The sequence below is a fragment of the Bombina bombina genome, chromosome 3, assembly GCF_027579735.1.
Source record: "Bombina bombina isolate aBomBom1 chromosome 3, aBomBom1.pri, whole genome shotgun sequence".
NCBI lineage: Eukaryota > Metazoa > Chordata > Amphibia > Anura > Bombinatoridae > Bombina > Bombina bombina.
This window is the reverse complement of record NC_069501.1, coordinates 303259633-303279451: the sequence shown is the minus strand read 5'-3', so window position 1 is coordinate 303279451 and position 19819 is coordinate 303259633. Positions and strand designations below refer to the sequence as shown.

Here is a 19819-nt window from a genome sequence, read left to right as displayed (position 1 = left end):
GAATTTGCAGACAAACCCTTATCCAAACCATCCTGAAGAAACTGTAAAATTCTAGGAATTCTAAAAGAATGCCAAGAGAATTTATGAGAGAAACACCATGAAATGTAAGTCTCCCAAACTTGATGATATATCCTTCTAGAAACAGATGTGCGAGCCTGTACATAGTATTAATCACTGAATCAGAGAAACCTCTATGACTAAGCACTAGGCGTTCAATTTCCATACCTTCAAATTTAATGATTTGAGATACTGATGGAAAAATGAACCTTGAGACAGAAGGTCTGGTCTTATTGGAAGTGGCCAAGGTTGGCAACTGGACATCCGATCAAGATCCGCATACCAAAACCTGTGAGGCCATGCTGGAGCCACCAGCAACACAAACGATTGCTCCATGATGATTTTGGAGATCACTCTTGGAAGAAGAACTAAAGGCGGGAAAATATAAGCAGGTTGATAACACCAAGGAAGTGTCAATGCATACACTGCTTCTGCCCGAGGATCCCTGGACCTGGACAGGTACCTTGGAAAATTTCTTGTTTAGATGCCATCAGAGATGCCATCAGAACTATTTCTGAAAGACCCCACATCTGAACAATTTGAGAAAACACATTTGGATGGAGAGACCACTCTCCTGGATGTAAAGTCTGACGACTGAGATAATCCGCTTCCCAATTGTCTATACCTGGGATATGAACCGCAGAAATTAGACAGGAGCTGGATTCCGCCCAAACAAGTATCCAAGATACTTCTTCATAGCTTGAGGACTGTGAGTCCCACTCTGATGATTGACATATGCCACAGATGTGATATTGTCTGTCTGAAAACAAATGAACAGTTCTCTCTTCAATAGAAGCCAAAACTTAAGTGCCCTGAGTATCGCACCGAGTTCCAAAATATTCATTGGTAATCTTGCCTCGAGATTTCCAAACCCCTTGTGCTGTCAGAGATCCCTTAACAGCTCCCCAACCTGAAAGACTCGCATCTGTTGTGATCACAGTCCAGGTTGGACGAACGAAAGAGGCCCCTAGAACCTACAATGGTGATCTAACCACCAAGTCAGAGATAGTCGAACATTGGGATTTAAGGATATTAATTGTGATATCTTTGTATAATACCTGCACCATTGATTCAGTATACAATGCTGGAAAGGTCTCATATGAAAACGAGCAAAGGGGATCGCATCCGATGCTACAGTCATGAGACCTAAAACTTCCATGCACGTAGCAACTAAAGGGAATAACTGAGACTGAAGGTTCCGACAGGCTGCAACCAATTTCAAACATCTCTTGTCCATTAGAGACAAAGTCATGGACACTGAATCTATCTGGAAACCTAAAAAAGGTTACCCTTGTCTGAGGAATCAAAGAACTTTTTTGTAAATTGATCCTCCAACCATGTTTTTGAAGAAACAACACTAGTTGATTTGTGTGAGATTCTGCAGAACGTAAAGACTGAGCAAGTACCAAGATATCGTCCACATAAGGAAACACCGCAGTTCCCTGCTCTCTGATTACAGAGAGTAGGGCACCGAGAACCTTTGAAAAGATTCTTGGAGCTGTCGCTAGGCCAAAAGGAAGAGCAACAAATTGGTAATGCTTGTCTAGAAAAAGAGAATCTCAGGAACTGATAGTGATCTGGATGAATCGGAATATGAAGACAAGTCTATTGTGGACATATAAATGCCCTTGCTGAACAAAAGGCAGAATAGTCCTTATAGTCACCATTTTGAAAGTTGGTACTCTTACATATTGATTCAAAATTTTTAGATCCAAAACTGGTCTGAATGAATTTTCTTCTTTGGGACAATGAATACATTTGAATAATACCCCAGACCCTGTTCTTGAAAAAGAACTGGCATGATTACCCCTGATAACTCCAGGTCTAAAACACACTTCAGGAAAGCCTGAGCCTTTACAGGGTTTGCAGGGATGCGTGAGAGAAAAAAAAATCTTCTCACAGGCGGTCTTACTCTGAATCCTATTCTGTACCCCTGAGAGACAATACTCTGAATCCATTGATTTTGGACCGAATTGGTCCAAACATCTTTGAAAAATCTTAATCTGCCCCCTAACAGCTGAGCTGGAATGAGGATCGCACTGTCATGCAGACTTGGGGGCTGGCTTTGATCTCTTAAATGGCTTGGATTTATTCCAATTTGAGGAAGGCTTCCAATTGGAAACAGATTCCTTGGGGGAGGGATTAGGTTTCTGTTCCTTATTTTGTCAAAAGGAACAAAAACGTTTAGAAGCTTTAGATTTACCCTTAGGTCTTTAACCCTGAGGCAAAAAAACTCCCTTCCCCCCAGTGACAGTTGAAATTATTGAATCCAACTGAGAACCAAATAACTTATGACCTTGGAAATAAAGAGATAGCAATCTGGACTTAGAAGTCATGTCAGCATTCCAAGATTTAAGCCACAAAACTCTTCTAGCTAAAATAGCTAAAGACATAGATTTAACATCAATTTGTATGAAATCAAAAAATGGCATCACAAATAAAATTATTAGCATGTTGAATCAAGTTAACAATGCTAGATAAATCATGATCCAATACTTGTTGCGCTAAAGATTCCAACCAAAAGGTTGAAGCAGCTGCAACATCAGCAAAATAAATTGCAGGCCTGAGATGACCTGAATAAAAATAGGCTTTCTTTAGAAAAGTTTCCTATCTAAAGGATCTACTAGATCTTCCGTAGGAATAGTAGTACATTATCAAGAGTAGAGATAGCCCCATCAACTTTGGGGATCTTTTCCCAAAACTCTAAAGTAACTGCTGGCAAAAGATACAATTTTTTAAACCTTGAAGAAGGAATAAAAGTAGTACCAGGCCTATTCCATTTCTTAGAAATCATATCCAAAATAGCATCAGGAACTGGAAAAACCACAGGAGGTTTATAAACAGAATTTAAACGTTTACTAGTTTTAATATCAAGAGGACTAGTCTTCTCAATATCCAATATAATCAACACTTCTTTAACAAAGAATGAATGTACACCATTTTAAATAAAAAGTTTGTCAGTGTCAATCGCTGAGGAAGGATCTTCTGAATCAGATAGATCCTCATCAGGAGGAGGATAATTCAGTATTTTTTCGGTCATTTAAAATTTCATCAACTTTATGAGAAGTTTTAAAAGACCTTACATTTATTAGAAGGCAGGATGGCAGACAAAGCCTTCTGAATAGAATCAGCAATAAATTCACAGGTATATCTTGTACATTAGATGTTAAAGGAACAGCAACAGGCAATGTACTATTACTGATGGACACATTCTCTGCATGTAAAAGTTTATCATGACAATTTAATACAAACCACAGCTGGAGATATAATCTCCACAAGATTACAACAAATGTACTTAGCTTTGTTAGAACTGTTATCAGTCAGCAGGGTTCCAACAGTGAATTCTGAGACAGGATCAGATAGAGACATCTTGCAAATGTAAGAGAAAAAAACAACATATAAAGCAAAATTATCAATTTCCTTATATGGCAGTTTCAGGAATGGTAAAAAAAAATGCAAACAGCATAGCCCTCTGATAGAGAAAAAAGGCAAGAGGCATATAGGAATGGGGTTTAAAATAATGAAAATATTTGGCGCCAAGTATGACACACAAACAAACAGAGAACATTTTTTGGTGCTAACAACATCCGGAAATGACACACTTGCGTCATTGAAGACGCAACCTTGTGAAAGGACTCAACGTCGACAAAGACGCCGGAAATGACGAATTTGCGTCATGAAACGTAACTTCGCGCCAAAGAAATTCTTGCGCCAGAAATGACACAATATACTTTGGCATTTTGCACCCTCGTGAGCCTAATTCTGCCCGCGAAATTTAAAATGACAGTCATATAAAAAAAAGACTATACCCCAGGTAAAAAATAAATTTTCCTAAAAAATGCATTTCCCAGATATGAAACTGACTGTCGGCAAAAGGAAATATTCTGAAACCTGAATCATGGCAAATATAAGTACAAAACATATATTTAGAACTTTATATAAATACATAAAGTGCCAACCCATAGCTGAGAGTGTCTTAAGTAATGAAAACTTACTTACCAAAAGATACCCATCCACATATAGCAGATAGCCAAACCAGTACTGATACGGTTATCAGTAGAGCTAATGGAATATGAGAGTATATCGTCGATCTGAAAAGGGAGGTAGGAGATGAATCTCTACGACCGATAACAGAGAACCTATGAAATAGATCTCCAGTGAGGAAAAACATTGCATTCAATAGGTGATGCTCCCTTCACATCCCTCTGACATTCACTGTACTCTGAGAGGAATCGGGCTTCAAAATGCTGAGAAGCGCATATCAACGTAGCAATCTTAGCACAAACTTACTTCACCACCTCCATAGGAGGCAAAGTTTGTAAAACTGAATTGTGGGTGTGGTGAGGGATGTATTTATAAGCATTTTGAGGTTTGGGAATCCTGGTAGGATTGTATATCCCATATGCCACTAGCTCATGGACTCTTGCCAATTACATGAAAGAAATGTCAGCTGCACTCAATGTACATTATACAAAATGTAAACATATGTAAATGCAAACCTTTATATTACTGCACTGTATCAATTTATTACTTTTAATAAAGCCGATTTAAATAATAATAAAAAAAAAATAATATATATATATATATATATATATATATATATATATCTCAATTCTCTTAAAAGGTTTCTCAACTGTAACAGGACAATCCTCTTACAGGACACATACTGAACACCAGCATATTAATATGATCCAGAGAGTTGTTACTTATATAGTTGTATTTATTTCTGAATATCCTGTCATCTCAAAAATAATTATTTGAATATACATTAGCTAAAAAACAACTCTGAAAAGAGTCATGGTCAAAAGATTGCAAGATAATTTAACAAAACAAACATTCCAATGGAAGATGAAACTGTAGTTTGTGATTTTAAAGCTGTAGAAAACAAACAAAATCTTCTTATTTTATATGTTTACCATACCTTTACTAAATGTGGAGCATCCTGTCTATTCAGTTGGTACTGAGGCAGCTGGTCACAGTGTACTATCCAGGGATGCTTTAGTACCTGGGCAGCAGTTAATCTTTGCTGTGGATCCACATGAAGCATCTTTGATACCAAATCCTAGGTAGAATAAAAACATTATTAAATGACCATTTTATTTGTGATTTGCATTTACAATCAAAAACTGAAAGTACCTAGATGAGTAAATTAAAAAGACACTGTACAGTATGGGTTTACCTTTACAGCGATGTTAAACATAAGATATCTGACTTACATTTTATAACCTAAATACTCCTAAATATTTTAAATGATAATTAATTTTTTTACTTTTAAACTAATCTTTTAAATTTCCTACATAATGTCAAAGGAGCCGGCCCCCAACAGTGTGAATTCTAAAATGGGAAGGGGCATACAGAAGGGGGGTTTACAGAAATTCTATTATCAAAAGCACATAAGCGATACGTCACTAGAGGGGAATCCTTTCACATCATTGAATTACAGTGAATCGGTATAAACTGTGCATATATATATATATATATATATATATATATATATATATATATATATATATATATATATATCGACTACAACCATACTCAAGGCAATGCATACATTTCAACACGTCTTGAAGAAAACTTTATTTACGGTCGCTTTAAAGTGTTTCCAATAGTTTGTTATACTAAAGCATTAAAATTGTTACTTTAGGTTAATTTTTGTATATGGAAAAGCTATTTTTCCCTTTTTGAAGCCACAACTTAAAATGAGCTGAGTTTGCTTGGAAAACAGATATTTTATCACTCTCTATAAACACAAGGGCTTCCCTATCATACATTTATGCTTACCCGATTTATTTTATGATGGCGAGAGTTCACCAGTCATCACTTGTGGGAATTCCCTTCCTGACTACTATGAGGCAAAAGATACTCTAAAACACCAGAGCTTAAAATCCCTCTCACTTCCCATGATCCTAAGTCATACAAATAGCCAAGAGATAAGAAAAAAACTTAAATTATGCTTACCTGATAATTTTCTTTTCTTCTGACGGGAAGAGTCCACAGCTGCATTCATTACTTTTGGGAATTCAGAACCAGGCCACCAGGAGGAGGCAAAGACACCCCAGCCAAAGGCTTAGATACCTCCCCCACTCATTCTGCCAAGGGAATAAGAAACAGTAGGAGAAATATCAGGGTGAAAAGGTGCCAGAAGAAGAAATTAAATCACAGCCGCCACATCGATAAATGCGGGCGGGGAGCTGTGGACTCTTCCCGTCAGAAGAAATTTTTTTATCAGGTAAGCATAATTTAAGTTTTTCTTCTTAAACGGGAAGAGTCCACAGCTGCATTCATTACTTTTGGGAAAATAAATAGCCAAGCTATAGAGGACACTGAATGCAAACGAAAGGCGGGTACAGAAGGCGGCTCCTTCGAAGGGCACCAAAGTCTGAAATTACCCATAAAAAAACTGAAAAAATTACTGCCCATCAGTTAAACAACCGGCATGACGTGCTGGAGACCACTCAAAATCCTTAGATTCCACTAAGCACAATGCCTCTGAGGAGCCAAGCCCCGCAAAGCTCCCAAATCGCACAAACTTATTCAAAAGAAAGGCACCACCACCTACCCCCAAAGGGGAGATCGGAGAACCCAAAAAGAGATCCAAAGGACCAACGGATAGGGCCGGCCGAAAACAATCGAAACGGAGGTTGTTACAGGACAACCAGCCAAGGAAAACACTCTCTAAGAAGTCCCTCTCCCAAGAGACACTCCCAACCTATGAGAAAGCGCTCGAGAGGAAGAACAAAATCCAAACTCAGATCCTCTGACACAGCACCATATAACTAATGGTGCTCCAAGGAAGTCAAACTCCCCACTGAACCCTACTCTAGCAGACAACCGCTAAAACTAGCCATATATAGGTAAGAAAACCATATCAGGAACGAAGGAAACCCCGGGGCCCACCGACAGGATGAAAAACTAACTGTCCCAAAGAAAAGAGCTCACTGTGAACACAGAACACAACTGACAGAACTCGCGAGTTCCAGATCCAGGGCAGCAAGCTGACCCTAAATCTTCAAGATACTCCATCCTGCAGAGAGTGCCGAATTATCGACTGAAACTCCCGCCAGGAATCTAGCCCTTAGTGATATCCAACACCAGCAGCAATGCAACCAGTTGAGAAAGGAACACCCGAGAACCCCCCCAACCCATTGGAGAACCACTCAGACCAATTACTAGCAACTGCCACGATATAAGGTTTGCGATCGCATATACCAGGTGCAAGTAGATACCGCTAGTTTCAAACTGCAAACCTTCCGCTTGCTAGACAGAAAAAGCTACTACAACTGGCTCTACGTGTTCAAATTCCTCTAAGAAGGAACACTCACAAAAAGGGAGATAGGGCACAGACTAGTACCAGAGTTAGCCCCCCTGACATCCCACACGCAAGGAGGGAAGAAAAGAATCCTCAAACGAGACAATAAGGACCCACAGGGTCTCCATGGAAACTGTATACTTGATAAAGAGCAAATATTAGTGTGCGCTGAGTGTGCCACCAGACTCCTAAAAAACCTAAGTGTCCCTCACAATAGGTTAAACATTAGACCAAAAGAAATAAGAAAATTAGGAGCGCTACAGCTGAAGGTGGGTGTGTCAGCAGGGAAAATATTATGCCAAATCCCAATAATAGGAAACAATATAAAACCAAATTTAAAAAGCTTTTCCCTTGGGAGGATTGGTTTTATATCTCATGGGAGATTTGGTATCAGCCTGAAAGATTGCTACCTTCAGGTGGATCTGCGGGTGTCGCCAGGCATTAAGATGGACTCGAGGTTGTTTGTCCCATCTGAGCTGGTAGTACTGACGATTGGGTTATTACTCAATGGTAGTGTTTTACCATTCCCTTTGGTCTCTTTGCCTTGCCTACGGCTGGGGAAGTGGTCCCCTTGGCTCTTGTCCTTTTGGGGAGGATTTGGAAGTATACAGTTTCAAAAGAAATAAGAAAATTAGGAGCGCTACAGCTGAAGGTGGGTGTGTCAGCAGGGAAAATATTATGTCAATATATTTTGTATGTGGTGGCAACTTTTATAACGGAGACGTCCGTTTTTAATTGATTTATTGCTCTGGTTTTATTTTATGTGCATATTTTTGTATGTTTAAATAAATTTGGCTTAGCCATTTATCTTACTTTGGTTTTATATTGTTTCCTATTATTGGGATTTGACATAATATTTTCCCTGCTGACACACCCACCTTCAGCTGTAGCGCTCCTAATTTTCTTATTTCTTTTGAAACTGTATACTTCCAAATCCTCCCCAAAAGGACAAGAGCCAAGGGGACCACTTCCCCAGCCGTAGGCAAGGCAAAGAGACCAAAGGGAATGGTAAAACACTACCATTGAGTAATAACCCAACGGTCAGTACTACCAGCTCAGATGGGACAAACAACCTCGAGTCCATCTTAATGCCTGGCGACACCCGCAGATCCACCTGAAGGTAGCAATCTTTCAGGCTGATACCAAATCTCCCATGAGATATAAAACCAACCCTCCCAAGGGAAAAGCGCACGTTTTAAACCCTAAAGCTTGAAACGGAATCGCCCAGGACCGAGTGCAGCGACCCGGAGCCTAAAAACTCAGACAAGAGACATGGCTCTAGGCCAGACCCCCCGAAACCCGGGACAGCCCGTATGTCCTGAGAAACCACTCAGTTGCCTCATACAGAGAAGGGCATTCTAGGTAGAGCATTCCACACCCCCGTGGCCTTGAACATTGGATGCTCGCAAGAGACTCAGACCAATATCATAGAAGACATCTAGACAGGCCCCAGAGATGGCAATTCGCACCCGTAGGTGGAGCAGAACCCTGGATCCTCCCCTTGCAACCCCAAAAACCAAGAGCTCCTAGATGTTCTAGGGCAACTCCAAGTCCAAGGACCCTGGGGTTTACCAGACAGGTCTTCATAAAATGGAGACATACCACATTAGCGGGATTAACCATGTGGCAACTAGGCGACCCACTAGGCTACACCGGCGAGCGAAATACGCCCCCTAGATGGAAGTCACAGATCCTCAAAGGATCAGCCTCCCAGAAAAACCTGTACCAGAAATAACAGACAACCCCAGAAATCCCTCTGAGAAGTGGAGCAGAGGCGGTTGCCAAGGAAAAAAAGGGAAGAAAACCAACCCCTGCACTCCAACTTATGAGAGCGGGCGAGAAACTGAAAAAAGGGGGGAGACAGACATACCCAAACTCCTGTATCCAGATGACCAGACTACTCGAGAAGGGAGAACCAATCCCCGCAACCTCAAGGAGTTCCTGCGACTAGGTAACAAGAAAAACAGACACCCGGAAAATACCAAGATTGAAACGAAAATCATTATCCACACTGGTACCCCAGCTGTCCCACGGTCATCCCGACCTTTCAAAACCCCTTGGGAATGGAGAACCGAGGCCAAAGAAACTTCCAGGACCCACGAGGAGTCATAGACGGATCCCCACATAAGGGACGGCAGAGGACCTATACAATCCCTCCGACACTCTATACATCGAGGACGAGGAGCAAGTTGACATATAAGAAAATGAAACACCTCCTCAATTAATGGAAAAGTAAACAACAAACGAATACTCCAACAAGTGAACGATTCAACACATGACAGGATAACCGGCACCACGTGGGTGACATGTTCCCTAACAGCAGCTAGCGTCCGACCAGTACCTGCCTGGTACAAGGAACACCTGAACTGTCCAAGAAAAATCAAAGCCCCAAAACAAACAAACATTGAAAACAAACTATAATCATAACTTAGTCAGATATATAAAACACGCAGCTTCAAAAGAAGTATAAGTTAAAATATAAGTTCCCAAATGGAAAATTATAGTAGACATGAGCTTCCTAAAACAAATCAAATATATCCTATCCGGATTTAAATAAAATGAAGGCAGCACCCGAAGGTGAACGCCCAAGAAAAACGGAACGCCAACCAGACCAGCCGATTAGAAGCCCCATCCTCCCAAGCTCAGAACTGGAACAGATACTTAAAGAAAAGAAAAAACGGATACGTTAGATTGTCTTCATCCCTACACGTCTAACCCAGCCTGCCGTCCAGCACCGCAGATCCCTTGGCCCAGTAGGACTGGAATCCTCCAGCACCACCAAAACATGTCTTAGTAGGACACGAACATGCGCCAGTCTATAACGGAAGGCAAAATGTTCCACCTCCGGATCAATGGACGACTCCGGCCCAGAGGGTGGAGCCCCTGAAGCATCAGAGGCCATAGCTTTCCCAGAAGGTCTAACTGACTCAGGTGATCCCGCGCCCGACGAACCCTGGTTAACAGAACACGGAGAGTATCTTAAAAACACTTCACTAAGATATAAAATGCGCCAGCGCCATAGATATGGCCATACGGGACCATGCTGTAACCTCTGGAGGAATATAAATACTACGAACTGGAAACTCTGTGACTGTATGTCACAGATAACCTATAGGAGGCGCTTACTTAACAGGTGGTGTGGGTGACCCTAGTGTAAATATGTAATAATAAACCCATATAAAATTAATAAAAGCAAAACTAAAATAAAAAATTACTATAGAATTAATACATAAATTGTTGAAATCAAATATGAACTTATTTATTATGATATGTAAATACAAAAATGAAAATACAAAAGTATATGTGTAAAAATACACACGTTACACTGGAAGGTGTCTAATATAAACGGTGCAAATAAAAAGTCCCAAAATAAGTCCGTCTGAGAAAGGGGAAAGTGGAAAAGGCAGCTCTCGGTCTTCACTTCACAAGTGATGTAATTTTCTTATATGGACAACTGTAAAAAACAGAAACAGAGGCGCCACATGTGTAGATCAATAGATACCAAGACGTGAATCTGGACAAGACACAGGATACTCACAAACGATACTACCAGCCTGCCTCTAACAGGCACAAGAGAGTGCCTTCATGTTTGTGAGTATCCTGTGTCTTGTCCAGATTCACGTCTTGGTATCTATTGATCTACACATGTGGCGCCTCTGTTTCTGTTTTTTACAGTTGTCCATATAAGAAAACCTCTGGAGGAAACAAGTCGCCTTCTGGAGAAGGAGTAATGGCCCTAGGGACACCTGCTTGCTTAACAAAGAAAGGCTCTGGGACACGCGCCTCTTGGGACATAGAATCCTCAGGGGCGGATGGCTCCACACACTCTAAATTCCCTGACTCGGGGGAAGAGAGTACTGGCAATCGGAACATAACTGATGGGCATGGATAACCCTGGCCATTTCATACTCTTCCCAAGACATATACTCCGAATCTGAGATATCTGTCTCCAAAAAATCTGAATCCTCCATAACTTGGAGATTGTCAATTATGGACAAACACCAACGGCACCTTACACCTCCAATGGCTGGGGCACTCACCACCTCCTGTGAACCAGACAACTAACAAACAGACTCTCTCCGTCGCCACTTGGTCAAGGTGCGGAAATGGAAGACAACGTGACCACACCCGGTCACGAGGTGCAACGTGTAAGCCAAAAAAAGCGCACCAGTCCCTCGGACCACGCAAACTGATGAAATAAAGCCGTTATGTATGAATAGCCATGGGCGCAAGTATCACTACACAATAGCAGACAAAACCACATAGCAAACATGATTAGAGTCCCCCCTGTTCAATAACCCCCCACCGGAGATATTAACCCTTGATTCCATAAGATAAAAGGAGTCCCACTGGGACCCTAACTTCTTTCTTTAACATTACATTCCCATATTGAAATAAATTAAACCATCTTACAAGAATCTACACCGTGGAACAAGGACACGGTCCTTCAAGTGTGACAGATAGTAGCTTTGCTTCTGACATGGACTTGAGTGAATAAAGGCAGGCAGCAAAACTCGTCAACGCTGATTGCGGACTCTTTCATCCATGCTCTCACTGAGACGCTGACAGGATTACTTAAAACTCCAGTCCCATTTCGAAGAGTATTACCCTCCATTTAAACTTCTGACACTTCTTTGCCAACCTCATGTGATGAAAGGCAAAGAATGACGGGGAATGAGGGAAGTGGGGGAGGTATTTAAGCCTTTGCCTGCTCCTGGTGGCCAGGTTCTGAACTACCAAAAGTAATGAATGCAGCTGTGGACTCTTCCTGTTTAAGAAGAAAACAGAAAAGCAGGAAAAATAAAGCGGGGCAAAGAAGTGCAAAACAAGTACTGCTGCCTGAAAAAAGAAGGGTGGAGCTTGCAGACTCTTACCATCATGAAAGAAATTAATTTATCAGGTAACCATAATTTTCTTTATTGGATTTGAGTCATGTGTGGAATATATACCCAAGAAGTAAAGTCCACAAGATCACTATAAAATAGAGAGGGACATACACCTGAAGCAGGACGTTTCTACTAAGGCACTAAGCACTGCAGAACTTTCCTAACAGCAGCTTCAGAAAAGGCACCCAGATCAAAAGTGATAAAACTTCAAAAAAAAAAAAAAAAAAACAAGCAAAAGTCTACAAATTTGAACAATAGAAGCCTCTTTACAAAAGAGCCAACAAGTGGCAAATGCTCCAGTACTTGTAAATTGAAAAGTTTTTAAAAATTGTATGCTCTATCTGAATAATGAAATCACGATGGAAACTAAATTTAAAACCCATGGATCTTAACAGTTGAAACTAAACTCCCTGAAAAAGGCGTAAACTACCTCCCAACAGAAATTCTGGAGGTCATACCTTCATGCTGACTTAATAGCGAAGGCAGGTTTCTTAGACGTGATCCAATTTGAATATGGCTGTCAGGAAGCCCTGTTTCTAAATGAAAGAGGACTTTAGGTTCTAAAATTGACAAAAGGAATAAAAATGATTAGAAGTCCTAATCTCACTGTTAGACTTTTTGTCCTGAGATAGAAAGGGTCCAGTAACAGTAGAAAAAATAGCATCTAATCCAGGCTCAAACAAAACTATTCAATTAAAAAGAAGGGACAAAAACAGGACTGAGAAACCATGTCTTATTAGGCTGTTGACCACTGAACCACAATGGACTGCCGATGCCATAATTTTGACAATCTTAATAATGTCAACAGCTGCCTCATAAATGAAAGCATTAGTTGACCTTCAAAGTCTTAACTGATTCCAAAGCTCTATACCCGCAGATCCATCAGAAAACTACTCAGATAAGATATAACACCAAAGTAGGGATGCACCGAAATGTCGGCCACAGAAACGTTTTCCATTTCTGGCTATTTTTGGCTATTTTTTTTTGCCTGTTATTTTTGGTAAATCATTGGTAAAATCATCACTTTCAATTTTGTGCATCCTGGATTTTCTGCGTTCGGTTTTGTTCCAGAATTTCCATTTCGGTGCATCACTTCAACAAAGAGTACAGGTTGCAGCAACACAAGCAATACTAATAGCTGGCCTAAAAAAGGAAACCGTTTGCTGAAAAGCTTTCATATGAAATCATACAAAAAAGGGTCTGAAACATGCAGCTTAACAAACAGATCTATTTAAACACCAAAATTAATATAAGCTATTTAAAAAAACATTAAGTGTAGATAAAATTTGCAATTGACATTCATTAACTATTTTGCAGCTAACTCCTAAAAATGGGAAAAACCATGCAGGGTTTTTCATCGAAGATGTATACTTGCGTACTATAATCACTGAGCTATTGTTTTTCCCTCACTCCCTAACCAACTCCCTTACATCCAATAAGTCACTAACTGAACAAGTTTTATAAGGTCTGTTGAGAAAATGTTTTATTTGTAAAATAAAAACAGTAAGAGATACACAGAACTGCCTAAAACTCTCCAGCTTTGTCTGTCTCCCATTTCCTCACCGTGCAGCTCCTTACTCACTCTCACCAGACTAAACTTCGCACAGACACTTCTCTGAAAAACAATCTACTTCTAGTCAGGATCATATTTCACTGAGAAGTGTGTTAGAAGTTTAGCTCCCTCTGTGTAGAAGCTAATTTGCCTAAAATCAGACAGCTATGCCTCCTCTGCTGCACCGGTTGGTTACAAGGTAACAAATTAGCTTACAGGGAGCTACACTCCCTTCTCAGTGAAATATGATCCTGGCTAGAAGGAGATAGTTTCTTAGAGACGTGTCTGTGAGAAGTTTAGTGCGATAAGGCGAGGGAGAGAGGGAGTGAGGAGCTGCACAGTGCTACAAGGAGACAGAGAAAGCTGGATAGTTTTAGGCAGTTATGTGTATCTCCTTTACTGTTCTTATTTTACAAATAAAACAGTTTCTCAGCAGACCTAATATAACTTCAGTGAGCAAGGCATGTCAGTTCGTAACTTTGTGGCTGTAGACAGGGGGGAAAAAAACAATAGCTCAGTGATTAGAGTATAGCACGCACATAGTATACATATTCAGTGAAACACCCTGCATATTTTTTCCATTTTAGGAGAGTTAGCTGCAAAATAGGTAATGCATGTCAAATGCAAATTTTATCTATAATCAATGCTTTATTTAAATAGCCTATATTCATTTTGGTGTATAATTTCCCCTTTAATCAGATAAATTAGGGATTATCAGAAACGGACCTTACTTGAAGGAGGCTTAGCCGCCAACATTTCAGACACAGTAGAGTGTACAAAATCTATAAAATCCTAGAGCAAAAAACTTAAGAACTCTCCTGCATAGAACAGAGGGAGGACAGATACCTTTAGAAGCTAAAACATTAGTCTGATAGGAATGCATTAAAGGGACAGTTTACTCAATTTTTCTCCCCTTTAATTTGTTTCCAATTATCCACTTTACCTGCTGGAGTGTATTAAATCGTTTACAAGTAGCTCCTTTACCCTCATATTGGGATTTGAAATAGTTGATTTAGCCTGTGGTATCCCCACCTATTCTGAAAGTTTGTGGCCGCAGGTCCAAGCTATAGATAAGCTTTGTAAACACAGCCAGCAGAAGAAATTACACTCCCAGTGGGATATAGCAGAGATAAGGTAATAAAATGTTGATTTTCCATTGTTCTCTCCAAGTACTGGTGATTATTTTATGGACAGATATAAGATAAACAAACATGTATATGTACACAATGTGATACAGTAATGAGATGTGATTATTCCTACAAGCTCAACCTATTTAATAGGTTGTGGCTTCAAAACACAAAATCAGAGCTTTAATATACACAAATAAACCTTAAAAAGCTAATCTTCATACATTTTTTTACTCTGCAGTTGGTAAAAAAAGCAAATGTAAACACATTAAAGGAAAACTATTAATGGTGATCATTGAGGATAGGGATGTGTAGGTATGCATCCTTTAGGTCTATAGTAGACATTAATTCACCCGGTTTGATTAAGAGTAAAATTGTGCCGATCGTTACATCTTAAGAGGGGACCCTGACAAACTTGTTTAGACTTTTCAAATCTGAAATGGGTCTGAAAGTCCCTTCCTTCTTTGGGACAATGAACAGATTAGAGTAAAACCATTGACCCTGTTGAGAGACAGGTACTATATATCCTGAACACATTGCACAAAGGTAGCCGCCTTGTCAGGATTTTTAGGGACAGGAGACAGAGCGAAAGCCTATCCTGTAACCCTGGGATATGATATTTTTAACCCAGAAGTCCTGCTGAAACCAGAATATAATCTGCCATGAAGATTTTGTATTGGCGTTGGACTGCTTGTTCTTTGCCTATGAAGAACCAGGCATCTAGGCCAGATTAGGGGGCTCAGGCTTTTGAGAAGATGCAAAGAAAGATTACATGGTCTGTGCTTTCCCTTGGATTTTTTGTCCTGAGGGAAAAAAAAGCTCCTTTCCCACCAGTAACAGTCTTAATAATTAGTCAGAATAAAATAGATTCTTCCCTTGGAAGGAAAGAGACAACAGTCTATTTTTTTAAACCATGTAGGCTGACCATGATTTAACCAGAAGGTCCTAACAATAACTGCCATAGACATGTTCTTGGCATCAATCAATGATGTTCATTACCGCATCACATATAAAAGGCGTTAGCCATAGAGGGTCCCAGGGATACTAAACGGTCCAAAAACATAAATTATGCTTACCTGATAATTTTCTTTTCTTCGGATGGAAAGAGTCCACAGCTGCATTTATTACTTTTTGAAATTCAGAATCTGGCCACTAGGAGAAGGCAAAGACACCCCAGCCAAAGGCCCAAACACTCCTCCCACTCCCCTCATCCCCCAGTCATTCTGCCGAGGAACAAGGAACAGTAGAAGAAATATCAGGGTGAAAAGGTGCCAGAAGAACAAAAAATGATGACCGCCCTACATAAAAACATAATTTATGCATACCTGATAAATTTATTTCTCTTGTAGTGTAGTCAGTCCACGGGTCATCCATTACTTATGGGATTATATCTCTTCCCCAACAGGAAGTTGCAAGAGGATCACCCAAGCAGAGCTGCTATATAGCTCCTCCCCTCACATGTCATATCCAGTCATTCGACCGAAACAAGACGAGAAAGGAGAAACCATAGGGTGCAGTGGTGACTGGAGTTTAATTAAAATTTAGATCTGCCTTAAAAGACAGGGCGGGCCGTGGACTGACTACACTACAAGAGAAATAAATTTATCAGGTAAGCATAAATTATGTTTCTCTTGTTAAGTGTAGTCAGTCCACGGGTCATCCATTACTTATGGGATACCAATACCAAAGCTAAAGTACACAGATGAAGGGAGGGACAAGGCAGGAACTTTAAACGGAAGGAATCACTGCCTGAAGCACCTTTCTCCCAAAAATAGCCTCCGAAGAAGCAAAAGTGTCAAATTTGTAAAATTTTGAAAAAGTGTGAAGTGAAGACCAAGTTGCAGCCTTGCAAATCTGTTCAACAGAGGCCTCATTTTTAAAGGCCCAGGTGGAAGCCACAGCTCTAGTAGAATGAGCTGTAATTCTTTCAGGAGGCTGCTGTCCAGCAGTCTCATAGGCTAAACGTATTATGCTACGAAGCCAAAAGGAGAGAGAGGTAGCCGAAGCCTTTTGACCTCTCCTCTGTCCAGAGTAAACGACAAACAGGGAAGAAGTTTGACGAAAATCTTTAGTTGCCTGCAAATAGAACTTCAGGGCACGGACTACGTCCAGATTATGCAAAAGTCGTTCCTTCTTTGAAGAAGGGTTAGGACGCAATGATGGAACAACAATCTCTTGATTGATATTCCTGTTAGAAACTACCTTAGGTAAGAACCCAGGTTTAGTACGCAGAACTACCTTGTCTGAATGAAAAATCAGATAAGGAGAATCACAATGTAAGGCAGATAACTCAGAGACTCTTCGAGCCGAGGAAATAGCCATCAAAAACAGAACTTTCCAAGATAACAGCTTGATATCAATGGAATGAAGGGGTTCAAATGGAACGCCTTGTAGAACGTTAAGAACTAAGTTTAAGCTCCACGGCGGAGCAACAGTCTTAAACACAGGCTTAATCCTAGCCAAAGCCTGACAAAAAGCCTGAACGTCTGGAACTTCTGCCAGACGTTTGTGTAGAAGAATAGACAGAGCAGAAATCTGTCCCTTTAACGAACTAGTGGATAAGCCCTTTTCTAAACCCTCTTGTAGAAAAGACAATATCCTAGGAATCCTAACCTTACTCCATGAGTAACTCTTGGATTCGCACCAATATAAATATTTACGCCATATCTTATGGTAAATTCTTCTGGTAACAGGTTTCCTAGCCTGTATTAAGGTATCAATAACCGACTCCGAGAAGCCACGCTTTGATAGAATCAAGCGTTCAATCTCCATGCAGTCAGCCTCAGAGAAATTAGATTTGGATGGTTGAAAGGACCCTGAATTAGAAGGTCCTGCCTCAGAGGCAGAGACCATGGTGGACAGGACGACATGTCCACTAGGTCTGCATACCAGGTCCTGCGTGGCCACGCAGGAGCTATCAGAATCACCGATGCTCTCTCCTGTTTGATCTTGGCAATCAGTCGAGGAAGCATCGGAAATGGTGGAAACACATAAGCCATGTTGAAGACCCAAGGGGCTGTCAGAGCATCTATCAGCACCGCTCCAGGGTCCCTGGACCTGGATCCGTAACAAGGAAGCTTGGCGTTCTGGCGAGACGCCATGAGATTCAGATCTGGTTTGCCCCAACGATGAATCAGTTGAGCGAAGACCTCCGGATGGAGTTCCCACTCCCCCGGATGAAAAGTCTGGCGACTTAGAAAATCCGCCTCCCAGTTCTCCACGCCTGGGATGTAGATCGCTGACAGGTGGCAAGAGTGAGACTCTGCCCAGCGAATTATCTTTGAGACTTCCAACATCGCTAGGGATCTCCTGGTTCCCCCTTGATGGTTGATGTAAGCCACAGTCGTGATGTTGTCCGACTGAAATCTGATGAACCTCAGAGTTGCTAACTGAGGCCAAGCTAGAAGAGCATTGAATATTGCTCTTAACTCCAGAATATTTATTGGGAGGAGTTTCTCCTCCTGAGTCCATGATCCCTGAGCCTTCAGGGAATTCCAGACTGCGCCCCACCTAGAAGGCTGGCGTCTGTTGTTACAATCGTCCAATCTGGCCTGCGAAAAGTCATCCCCTTGGACAGGTGGGGCAGAGAAAGCCACCATAGAAGAGAATCTCTGGTCTCTTGATCCAGATTTAGTAGAGGGGACAAATCTGAGTAATAATCCCCATTCCACTGACTTAGCATGCACAATTGCAGCGGTCTGAGATGCAGGCGCGCAAATGGTACTATGTCCATTGCCGCTACCATTAAGCCGATTACTTCCATGCACTGAGCTACTGACGGGTGTGGAATGGAATGAAGGGCACGGCAAGCATTTAGAAGTTTTGATAACCTGGCCTTCGTCAGGTAAATTTTCATCTCTACAGAATCTATAAGAGTCCCTAGGAAGGGAACCCTTGTGAGTGGTAATAGAGAACTCTTATCCACGTTCACCTTCCACCCATGCGACCTCAGAAATGCCAGAACTATCTCTGTATGAGACTTGGCAGTTTGAAAACTTGACGCTTGTATCAGAATGTTGTCTAGGTACGGAGCCACCGCTATGCCTCGCGGTCTTAGTACCGCCAGAAGTGAGCCCAGAACCTTTGTAAAGATTCTTGGAGCCGTAGCTAACCCGAAGGGAAGAGCTACAAACTGGTAATGTCTGTCTAGGAAGGCAAATCTTAGGTACCGATAATGATCCTTGTGAATCGGTATGTGAAGGTAGGCATCCTTTAAGTCCACTGTGGTCATGTACTGACCCTCTTGGATCATGGGTAGGATGGTTCGAATAGTTTCCATTTTGAATGATGGAACTCTTAGGAATTTGTTTAGGATTTTTAAGTCCAAGATTGGTCTGAAGGTTCCCTCTTTCTTGGGAACCACAGATTTGAATAGAATCCTTGCCCGTGTTCCGCGGAACTGGGTGGATCACCCCCAGGTCTTGTACACAGCGTAGAAACGCCTCTTTCTTTATTTGGTTTGCTGATAACCTTGAAAGATGAAATCTCCCTTGTGGAGGAGAAGCTTTGAAGTCCAGAAGATATCCCTGATATATGATCTCCAACGCCCAGGGATCCTGGACATCTCTTGCCCAAGCCTGGGCGAAGAGAGAAAGTCTGCCCCCCACTAGATCCGTTTCCGGATAGGGGGCCCTCTCTTCATGCTGTCTTAGGGGCAGCAGCAGGTTTTCTGGCCTGCTTGCCCTTGTTCCAGGACTGGTTAGTTTTCCAGCCCTGTCTGTAATGAGCAACAGCTCCTTCCTGTTTTGGAGCGGAGGAAGTTGATGCTGCTCCTGCCTTGAGGTTACGAAAGGCACGAAAATTAGACTGTTTGGCCTTTGATTTGGCCCTGTCCTGAGGCAGAGCATGGCCCTTACCTCCCGTAATGTCAGCGATAATTTCTTTC

The 19819-nt window shown here is 41.3% G+C and overlaps 1 protein-coding gene across 2 annotated transcripts in view; it reads right to left on the bottom strand.

Moving 5' to 3' along the window:
* The window catches only part of RPS6KA3 (ribosomal protein S6 kinase A3), a 466291-nt gene that overhangs the window by 20664 nt on the left and 425808 nt on the right, over window positions 1–19819 (bottom strand). For both annotated transcript variants that reach the window (XM_053706379.1, XM_053706380.1), the window contains one exon: window positions 4979–5119. In XM_053706379.1, coding sequence (XP_053562354.1) covers window positions 4979–5119 — 141 coding nt within the window. The remainder of the gene's footprint in view (window positions 1–4978; window positions 5120–19819) is intronic.